The 11,699-nt window shown below is 36.8% G+C and overlaps 1 protein-coding gene across 1 annotated transcript in view; it reads right to left on the bottom strand.

The window, feature by feature from the left end:
- Nucleotides 1-11,578, bottom strand: part of LOC140156698 (protein-glucosylgalactosylhydroxylysine glucosidase-like) — a 57,952-nt gene extending 46,374 nt beyond the window's left edge. The window contains exons 1-4 of the mRNA XM_072179631.1: nt 11,523-11,578; nt 8,466-8,691; nt 4,794-4,999; nt 433-661 (exon numbers count right to left, since the gene is read on the bottom strand). Of these exons, the coding sequence (XP_072035732.1) occupies nt 433-661; nt 4,794-4,999; nt 8,466-8,691; nt 11,523-11,532 (671 nt within the window). The 5' untranslated portion in view covers nt 11,533-11,578. The remainder of the gene's footprint in view (nt 1-432; nt 662-4,793; nt 5,000-8,465; nt 8,692-11,522) is intronic.
- Nucleotides 11,579-11,699: the final 121 nt, after the last annotated feature.

The following is an 11,699-nucleotide window of genomic DNA, read 5'->3' as shown; positions in this document are numbered from 1 at the left end:
TGAAGATGCACCTTATAGGATAAGGTGAGATACTGTAGCCTCTCAAGATAAACATGAGTCCAGTTGATTATTTTAAGGCTAAAAAAATATGTTTGGTTGCCTCCGAAGAAACTTTTAGAAGAAACCTTTGAACAGTATCAAGGACATTTTATATTTGTTATTCATTCATTTCATTTATTAAATGCATACTTGATTAAAAATAAAATAAGAAGTATTTCCATTTAAATTCTGTCCAAAAACGCACACATTTTATAATGTGCAATGATCAAGAATTTGTCAACACTATCCATTTAAAAATGGACGAAAAATGGAAGAAAAGCCCATGAAAAAACCCCAAAACGACCTACCAACCCTCCAAATTTTTGTCTTGGAAGAGCAACCAAACAATTTAATTTTTTTTTTGCCAAATAACCTTGGCAGCGATGTACTTACTTTTCACCAGACAGTCCCATGGACCCATCCGAGAAGTTGATGTCTCCACTCTTGGGGCCCATTGCATTCACCAACGTCACTGTGATGTTATTAGCAGCGCCCTCTTCAAACAAGACAGTCTTACGCTTTATTGTGATTTTGTTGATGAGAAGGCGGGTGAGAATTTGATGGGCGTAGACTGTCTGTGTGATTGTGCATGTATCAGCATCAATGATCCGAGTGAAGAGCCCTGATAAATAGAATAAAGATCAAATTACTAGAGTTTGCTCCCTATATACTCTGATCATCTCATAATAGGCGGGACTCATAACATCATGGATTGATATAGAATGACGTAAACACAGCTGGGTGCAACTCGGGGGCGCAACATCTATGTGAAGTGCGCTTTGCATATTGCGTGACTGACTCACGCTTTTGTGAATTTATGCGGGCATAAGCTGGGACTTAATTGACTTGGGCAATAACAAAAACCGAACAATTCTCTATTACGAGCTGATCATAATGTACTATAGCTATGACACTGAAAATCACACTAAAATCTATGATAAAAACTGAAAGAGAGATTTCAGTGTATGTTTCGTTGTTGCTTTTGTCTGCTATACTGATGATAATCAATGATCCACAACACTGATTCAAATTGGGATGAATTAATCTGGACCATCAGAAAATGTTTTTGTTAGATGGAATCTCAAACATTGTGAACAAATCTTTTGGTCTTCGTCCGAGGTCAGCCAACAAAAAAGTTGCTTGATGACCCGATCCCAACTATGTAACAGTTTAACTCCCCTGCTCAGGTTGAAGGACCAATCAGACCTCAGACGACCCTAGGTCATCCATCCAGCTGAAGACCAAAGGTTTGGTTGCAACGTCTGTGATTCTGTCTAACATAAAACATGAGTTTCTGGTTTACCAGATTTAATTAACCCCCTGAACACTACCTGCCAATCTAACATTCTCTCTGATTGGTCAATTACATGATATTTTCATTTTTGATCACCAATCAGAATGGAGCTTTGCAAATAATTTACCCCAATTTTTTTGTGTGGTGAAATTATTCTAACAATGTTGCCAATTGATAATGAAAACTTCTTTTTGACCAATAGGCAGGTAGTTCTCATGGGGTTAATTACAATTTGAACCTTCTCCCAGATGATAGCGTATGCACAGTGTCACGATAAAATTATGATCAAATTAACAATGACCAACACATTTCAGTGTGACCAGCACTATTTCATTGGGATTAAGGAATGGCTACTGATTTTCAGGTGTTCCTGTTCATTTTTCAGTGTACTTGGACATCATCATTGCATGAATGCCTTGTTTTTTAGTGCCACATTACTCTCTATAGTGTAATATTTCAATAATTTTCAACCTATAAATTTCAATTCACTATTTGCCCATTCCCCATATGCATCTTGATTGTAATGTCAATATTATGTCACACATTATAATACTAACGAGGAGCTTTCTGTCTGTCTGTATATATATCTGTCTTTACTCTCAAGTGGGTTGGCAGAAAAGGGGAGTGAGTTGGCAGCAGTGGCGTAGCTGGCGGGGCCCAATTGCCCCCCCCTGGCAAAAATTGCCTCTTTGGGCCCCCCCCCTAGCCCCCCGCCCCCTAGCGCAAGGAAAAAAGAGGAAAAGGAGAGAGAGAGAAAAAGGGAGAGGAGGGAAAAATGGTACTATATATATCAAAATGCTTTTAGGGCACTAGCGCCTATAATCCTATTTTTTTTTTTTTTTTTTTTCTTTTTCAAACCACCAGAAAAAAAAAAAATTGGGTCCGAGTCAACCTTTTCGGCAAAATTTTTGTTTGGTGCATTTGGGCCCCCACCCCATACAGGCTTGCCCCCCCCCCCCTGGAAAAAATCCCAGCCACGCCACTGGTTGGCAGAAATATGGCTAAGCTAGTTATAAGGTCAGGGGAGTGAAACAATTCATGCAGGACTTACTGCAGTACATGTAGTATTTTGTTGATCCCTAGCTATCAAGTTACTATTCACACAAACATTTTCACTGGCCATAGACATCATGAATTCCATAACATACTTCAGATTTCAAATTACTCAAGTTGAAGTATAAAAGTAGCACACAAGTATTTTCACTGGCCAAAGACATACAATTCCATGACATGACTTTTCAGATTTAATAGACTGAGAAATTACTATTTTGCATTATGCATTAACCCTAACACCAGTAAAAACCACAAAATACCACGATGAATAATTCTGATCATGCATGCATCCCAGGGTCTGCGATGACGCAATCACCCTAAGTGTGATATGCTCACGGAATTGCTGGCCGGGCAGCAATAACCCGTCCAGCTACCGGTCCGCAATCGTGTGCTTGGCATGCGGAGGGTCAAAGGTTCAAATCCCGGGGGTGCCAAGTCAAAAATTCTTCTTCTTCTTGAAAAATTCGGATCTTCTTTGACTTCCGATATCAAAAAGCATGGGTCTGTGTTAGGGTTAGGTAAGATGTATTTTTCCAGATTAGAGTGTCTTCTAACCCTAACACCAGTAAAAACCACAAATACCACGATGAAAAATTCTGATCATGCATGCGTCCCAGGGTCTGCGATGACGCAATCACCCTAAGTGTGATATGCTCACGGAATTGCTGGCCGGGCAGCAATACCCCGTCCAGCTACCGGTCCTCGATCGTGTGCTTGGCATGCGGGGGGTCAAAGGTTCGAATCCCGGGGGTGCCAAGTCAAAAATTCTTGTTCTTCTTGAAAAATTCGGATCTTCTTTGACTTCCGATATCAAAAAGCATGGGTCAGTGTTAGGGTTAAAGGTCATCTGAGGTCAAACGTCAGGTCAAATTAAAGTTCCTCCGATCGGCCTGTAACTCGGGGGGGGGGGCTATCCCTGACACTTGGGGAGTATCAAACAGCAAAGGTCATCCGAGGTCAAAGGTCAGGTCAAATTTGCAGTTGCTCTGATCGGCCTGTAACTCGGGGAAAATGATCCTCAACACTCGGGGAAACCGCGAAGGTCATCCCGACTAATCCCAATTCAAAGGTCAGGTCACATTTAAAGTTGCTCCCATCGGCCTGTAACTCAGGGAAAATGATCCCTGACACTTGGGAGTATCAAACCGCAAAAGTCATCCGAGGTCAAAGGTCAGTTCAAATTTGTAGTTGCTCCGGTCGGGCTGTCACTTACCGAAAATGTACCCTGACACTTGGGGGAGTATAAAACCGTAAAGGTCATCCTAGATCAAAGGTCAGGACAAATTTAAAGTTGCTCCGGTCAGGCTGACACTTGGGGAGTAAGAAACCATAGAAGGTTTATCTGAGGTCAAAGGTCAAGTTAAATTTAGAATTGCATTTTCCGGCCATCTGTAAGGAGTACAAGACTCAAAGTCAGTGATAACAAACATCATGCATGCCCAGGGAAACATTTTAGAATCATTTTGCAGGGCTCAGATACCTCCAAAACACCAACACGCCCACCTAGGTTTGTGGTATATAACTGTAATGTGGCTCTAGTACCCATATAGTTTCGTCTGCTGCCGATTCGATTCTGATAACATTTCTTACTGTGCAATCAAGCATGTGGTATTTCTTGTGTAAGTGAACCTGTCAAATTGCACAAATCTGTGTGTGCCGAACATCTGTACTTTCACTTCCATTTACAGTCTTTTGTGAAGTTTCAAACAGCTGAGGTGATATAAACACAGCCAAATTAAAAAGTCGCCACTAGTTCCATCCCCATTTAATCAGAGTCTGATGAGTTTATGGCAAAATAATTTATATAATAATTTTCTATACACTTTCCTTTGATACCAAATTTGATATCAAAAGTTTAATCATCGTGACCATTGGAACCGTTATTTGGAAATTTGTGCAATTTTTAAAATGACATAGGGAGTTGCATCAACTCTTCTCAACATCTACACGCATCTGAGAGGTCTAATTTCATTGTCATCAAAGGTTTACCCATGCATGTCAAAATGCAAATCAAATAACCCGCTCTTTTAATTGTGCCCAGGCAAGTGTACAATGATTCATGTACAGGTTGCTTCGGGCCACATAATAAGCTGATACCATGCATTGGCTTTTGCGTGGTCAATTCGTAATTTTGTCATTTTAAAAATTGCTTGAATTTCCAAACAACGGTTATGCTCACGTTGATTAAACTTTTGATATCAAATTTGGTATCAACCTTCAAAGGGAAAATATTTCTGCTGATGACCCCATGTTGACATTGGCTAAATAAGCTGTATTTTCATTGATAAGGATACAAATTAGAGGTGTATCTTGTCTGCTATTTTAAAGTTAAAATCATAGGCAATGGGCAAATGGTGAATTGTTATTTTTGTCCTACATGTATAAAGTGTTGCACACCTGTTCTCACCTTGTGATGTATCTAATCTGTATGTATTGCCACTGACTGTTACATCCATATGTGTCATAGCAATGTTAGCAGTAGAAGGAATCCTTGCTCTATGACTAGTCCCATCTTTGCCATTGTACACACCATTCATGAAGATGGAATCACTGTATACAACTGTTGCTATGTAGCCATTGCCAATGGTCGGTTGACAGCAGACATCAGTGTATCTGGGAAGGAAATGAAACAAGGACATAAACTGAGCTCAAAAAGAAACTTATAATTTTGTACAACTTGTGAATCACAAGGTCATATCTTAAAATCGTGTCAATCAAAATGAACCAAAATTACACACAGGATTACTTTAATACTCTACTTAAGACACATTCCAGTAACCAAGCAGTTGCCCAACTGACACAACAGCAAAATGCACTGTCATGGGACAGCTTCCTGGACTTCCTCCACTTTCACAGCCCAACATTTGGCACCCAGCACAAAAAATCTGTGAGAATGCACACAAGATCCTTGCACAGATGATAAAACAGTGCTGCTTTCTGTTTTTCATACACTTTTTTCATGAAACAGGGCTGGGCTGTGAATGTGGTCCAGGAAGCTGTTCCATATCAGTGCATTTTGCTGTTGTGTCAGTTGGATAACTGCTTGGTTATTGACATGTGTTAAGAGTAGAGTATTGAAGTAAACCTGTGTGTAATTTTGGTTCAATTTGATGGACAGGATTTCAAGATATGACCTTGTGAAAAATTATAAGTTTCTTTTTGAGCTCAGTTTATATGTGACATGATCAAGGGGAATGAGTCACATATCAACCCTGGTTGAAAATGAGTTTTACATAGGTTTCTAAAAAGGATATAACTAAAAACCCATGTTGATACGACTTTTCTTTGTGAAGTTACGTCAATTTATCAATCGCTGAAAACAATAGAAAACAAAAGAATTTTAACAATTTCTATCTCAAAATCAATATTAGCGACATCCGACTCATTTAATTCCCTTGATCGTGTCACATATGAAGCGATCATGCAAAATCAGTCTGAAGAAGGCCCAAGTCAATTTCGGGATTCTTACATTTTCATTTTCAAGTATTCAAAGCTACATATTATTGAAAACCCCATGTCAATACGACCTTTGGTTACAAAGTTACAACAATTTGAACACCGATACATTAAAAAGAAAGAAACAGAGAAAATCAAGTTTAAAGTTAGCGTAGGCCTACTTTAGTTGAGTCACTTTTAGTAGGGATGCCCACTCTCAATACAGTTTCCACTAGAACGATTTTTCATTTACTGTGTGCGTGCACTCACACACGTATTGTCTATGGAGAAACTGATCGATACAAGAAATCCCAGGCATGTTAAATGGCGTACATACTTGTTTTGATCCAAATGTAGGCCTATATCAGGGTGTTTCAAGAAATTCCTGATTCCACCAGAAAACATTCACCAAACTTTTTCCTGTTTGGTCAGTAAATAGAGAGGATCTTCCTGCATGAAGAGATCAACTTTTTTTAATGAAAAATTTAATGAGATGAGAACTACAACAGGTTAAAGTGACACCATTCCGTGCATCAGGTGTTCAAACGCAATTATCTCCGAATTTGGAGTGAATCAGACAAGCAAACTTACATACTCATAAAATTTAACTATTTATGAAGACAAAATGTGTAGGATGTTAAGAAATTTAAGAATGTTTAAGCCTACATGGCCCATCTCAAATCATGCACTTCCCGTGCACTTCTCACTACCATGTCCATTTCATAGGGAGTATAAAACCGGGGACCATCATGGCTTCCATGCACACAGTGTATTGCTCAATGTAGTAAAGATAACCTTTGAGTTGGAACAAATTTCTCAAAATTGGTAGTGATTAATGTTACCAAACTTATGCCATGATGAAATATAATAATTTTTGAAGATAAAATGTGCTGACCTTAAAAGATTGAACAATGTTTAAGACTACCGCTTTTCATTTGAAATAATGCACTTATTGTTCATCTCCTCTATGGAGATATTTTCCATATGGCCATCTATGATCATGCTTGAGGTTTCAACAAACAAACCATGGGTTTTGAGGTCTTATAGTTTTTGTTGTATGTCAACAAAATCGATTAAATTTTCAGGATGATCTTATTTTCATGTTGTTATAAGCAAATATAATGTTCCAGATAAGATAGTTAATAAATACATTAAGAAAAAGTACCTTAAAGTTGCACTTTCTGTTAGTATTCCTTTTTGGACTTTAACTTTTTAACATGTTCTATAAGCAGCCCTATATAAAACCGTGACACTCGAAAGGCCATATCTCTGGAATGAAACGTCCGATTAAGATTATTTAAACGCCAAAATGTTTCTTTCATCAATTCCCATCCAATAAGTTAGGTCTGAATCAATTTAAAAGTACTTCAATTTTTAGTGGACATGCCTACTTTTAGCACATACAAATACATAGTCAAGTCAACTTAGCAATGATACCTTTGGTTTAAGATATGGCTACACAATTTGGCATAACAAAACGCTAGATCCGAGTTTCTTTTGGAATAATTTCACAAAAGCTTTGACAATTATTGAAGTATGATGGGTCAATAAAGTCACTTTTTAACCTTTGGTTACAAAGTTACAACAATTTGAACACCGATACATTAAAAAGAAAGAAACAGAGAAAATCAAGTTTAAAGTTAGCGTAGGCCTACTTTAGTTGAGTCACTTTTAGCACATACAAATACATAGTCAAGTCAACTTAGCAATGATACCTTTGGTTTAAGATATGGCTACACAATTTGGCATAACAAAACGCTAGATCCGAGTTTCTTTTGGAATAATTTCACAAAAGCTTTGACAATTATTGAAGTATGATGGGTCAATAAAGTCACTTTTTAACATTTTCCCTTCACAATTTCATCAAAAATATTTTCATGTAGAAAATGAATGTTTTATTACCTTCCATTTTTGCAAACAAGTCAAACATTATTTAGGCCATATCTCAAAACTATGATTGCCAAGTTCTGACTGATTTGCCAAAATATGAATTTTTACAATCCTCTGGATGAGCAAATCACTGAATATGTAAGTCTTTAAGGGGGTACTACACCCCTCTATAAATTTGTGTCTATTTTTGCATTTTTCTTTAAAAAAACTAATAACACAGTGGTAACAAAAGTTATGTACATGATAGGGGCAAGGAATCCAATTACTACACTGGAATTTCAGTGACCTAAGACAAGCGGTTCATTATTTATGATAAGAAATAAGGTACCGCTAGTATGTACCTCATTTCCTATCATATATACTGAACCGTTTGTGTTGAGTCACTGAAATTTCAGTGTAGTAATTGGTTTCCTTGCCCCAATAATATACATAATTTTTGTTACCAGTGTGTTATTATTTTTTAGAAAAATGCAAAAATAGTCACAAATTTACCACAGGGGTGTAGTACCCCCTTAAAGTAACTTGAGTTTCTCCCATTAACTTTTTCTTTGCTATGGTTTCCTAGAAAAAAAAGGGGGTCAAATGTGTCCTGTCTATCATGGTGGAATTAGCCTTGTTTGTCTTGCATTCAACTTTTAAAATGGAATAATTGAGGATATACTAAATATTATCCTTTTATACCTTTTATAGTTGATAAGAATTCTGTATTCTCATTGGTCAAACACCACTTGGATATAATTATTCCAAAACTTACTCAGGACTTTCAAACACATCTGGTCTACTGGATACATCTTTGTATTTCTTATTACACAGACAGCCTCCAGCTCTCAATACATCAGGCTTATGTCCAGGTTTGTATGGAAAATTCTTGGCAATCCTATCAGATGCATCATCTCTATCTGATATATAAGCTGTTGTCATGGATATAAGAATGATGATACACACTAATTTGGTATAAATTGCCATAGTGACTGTATGGTCTGTGGAGAGAAATGGAAAAGGATGAAAAGAAATGACAATTTAGATACTTGCAGGAAATCTTGTCTATTATCCAAAATCTTTCTTGCAAATTCTGTCAGCAGAAATGATCGTAGGTTAGACTATACCATAGTCGAATTTTGATAAATAACAATATGTTATTCAAGGTTTATATTAACCAGGCACCCAGGATTTTTTTACACAATGGTTGCCCAGTTTTGGCTCTTGGTCAAAATTTTACACTACAAACTATAGGACCAGGAGCCATCTTTGGGACCAGGAGCTCATTTTAGCTCCTGGTCCAGGCATACTTAATATAAGGCCTGATGTTATATTAATCATGATGAACGTATCCTGTTGGATCAATAGTAAAATGAAAAGAAAGAGAGCAAGCCTCAGCAAGGTATACCAACTTGATGTGGGAAACAAAATACAGACTAGACGGTATGCAGAGGGGGACAAAAAACAACAAATCTAGGCATAGAAGTAGGTAAAGTTCGATAGCCAAAAATTACCAATTCCAAAGCCCACAGAAGTGTTAAACCTGCAAAAACAACACGGATCAATAGGAATACAAAAGTGCACTGGGACAAGTGATGAAAATCACTATGCACATAAGCAGACATAGAGAACCAAACAACCAATGTAGGTACAAGCAAAGTCCGATGGCCAAAAATTGCCAATTAGCCCCTGACACTGCTGTGGTATACTATGCTAATGCAAACTTGCCAAAATAAAACCCTGGAGGCACCCTACGGGAGTATCTACAACTGAAGTCCTCAAACATTCGAAATTTGTATTACTACAACTAAACACAGCCTAGACCATAGATGAAAAAAAAAATATTATGAAAGTAAAAAGAAGAAATGAAAAATTAACTTAGTTAAAGCAATAATGTGTGATTTGCATAAAGAATATCTCCTTTTAATTTCGAGCCAAATAAATGAGGTATAACGAAGAAAATTGCAATTAATTCATTCCAGCGCCTACATGCGTGTATTATACTTGCCCGATCATAACATGTAATACTGCACGGAGCATCGCGCTCGACGTGTGTACACATAAAGCTGACATCCATGGGAGATGTTAGCAAGCACTCGATCGATGAACTCTGAATAAAACCGGGTCACCCGGTTTTAATATAAAAAGTTAAATTTTACTGTTATTAAAGGGGGTACTACACCCCTGGCCAATTTTGTGCCTACTTTTGCATTTTTCTCAAAAATCATAGTGACAAGTATAAAGATAGGCCTATGTATAGGGGCAAGGACTACAACTACTGCACTGAAAATTCAGCAACCCAAGGCAAGTAGTTATTGATTTATTGCTCAAATATTGTTTTTCCCTCATTTTTGACTGTAACTCCACAACTGTTGTCTGTGCTGAAATTAAATTTCCAGTGCAGTAGTTCCAGTGCCCCTATAATATACATATCTTACTTGTCATCAATGCTCTATAATTTTTGAGAAAAATGCAAAAATAGGCACAAAATTGGGCAGGGGTGTAGAACCCCCTTAAAGCACTTCAGGCTTTAGTCTTTTACGTGGTGTTTTAGTACACCACTGGGAAATATAATTATGCAAAAAAGTAGAAATCTGAGTAAAATTGAGGGCGTCGCTGTGAAGCAAATCACACATTTAATTGATGGCTTTAATTTTTCACTATAATCAAATGCAGCAAAACTTTGACGAGCGCGACTACCACGATGTTGCAAATTCTGAACTAACAACGCGTACGGCGCACAGTTCATTCATAAATTTCCACTCGGCAACAGCAGATTGCCTCAGCAGCCAATGAGAGACAAGAGCGTCCAACGCAGTAAATATACGCGATGTATACTTAAAATATGCGCTCGTTAAACATGTCAAAGGTTTTATACTCTGCCTTTGATTTAAAAGGGCATTTCATGACCCACAGCATCATCCCCCCACTTTTCTCAAAAAAAGTTGAGATTTTTATATCACTGGAAACCTATGGCTACATAATGTTTATATACAAAAAAATTCTTGCAGATTATTTCGTTCAGCAAAGATACCGTGAAATTTTAATTTCGTTCTGGTATACCAGAACGAAATTACAACACATTGTCTTTGACTTTGGATGAGCAGTGTAATACACATAATCATGCATAATTCGCCAACGCAAAATCGGAATCAACTGAAATTTTGGGAATAAGCTTTTTTCGTGGATATCTACTGAAAAACGTCATAAAAAGAGGATGCTAGGATCACGAAATACTCCTTTTAGTGAAATTGCACGATAAGGCCCTTCGCACTTGATTATTAGTTTCCTGTTTACCGCCCGCGTCTAAAATTGAAAATCTAAAAATAATTAATTACCGGTATTTTATTTTTATTTTTAATTTTCTCCTTTAAAATAACTTTCAACTACTTCTACTTGCCATTTTCTGAATTTAATAATAATCAACAATAATGATGAATGAACAAAGAGTACAACGTTACTCCACCTTCACTTTATTTATAAAATCAAATATCAAATAATTAAATGCCCGCTCTAGTCAAAATGAGTCAATAGTTGCTTGTAAACTAATAGTTCAAACTAAATAAAGAAAATAAAAGATAATTAATAATTAATAATTAAAAGTCACCTTGTCCCTTTTTCAAAAACTTTAACACTATAACAGGAAACTAAATAATCAATTCAACTAAGATAATAATAAGAAGTGCGAAGGGTCTAGCTTTACCTAGTCAATTACACCAGCAGTACTACTGCAAATATCATAATATTAAAATGACATATATTTCAATGGATGATATTTGATTAGTATAACTACGTATAAACAATTAAACATCAAAACAAACATGCACATCACCTGCATCCATTCACATGTTCACTCAGGATGTTTTTCTAGCAGACCATTTTAGTCATGTGACTCACAGATCATATGATCACTCAAGGAAACTCGCAAGTCTAAATTGATTATTTGCCATAAGTTTAAATACTATTTAATTTACCCATAAAATTAATTATTTTTAGTAATTTAACTTTA

Source organism: Amphiura filiformis, chromosome 7 (assembly GCF_039555335.1).
Source record: "Amphiura filiformis chromosome 7, Afil_fr2py, whole genome shotgun sequence".
In the NCBI taxonomy this organism is placed as follows: Eukaryota; Metazoa; Echinodermata; class Ophiuroidea; order Amphilepidida; family Amphiuridae; genus Amphiura; species Amphiura filiformis.
Note: the sequence above shows the minus strand (reverse complement) of the source record. Positions and strands in the feature narration are given on the sequence as shown.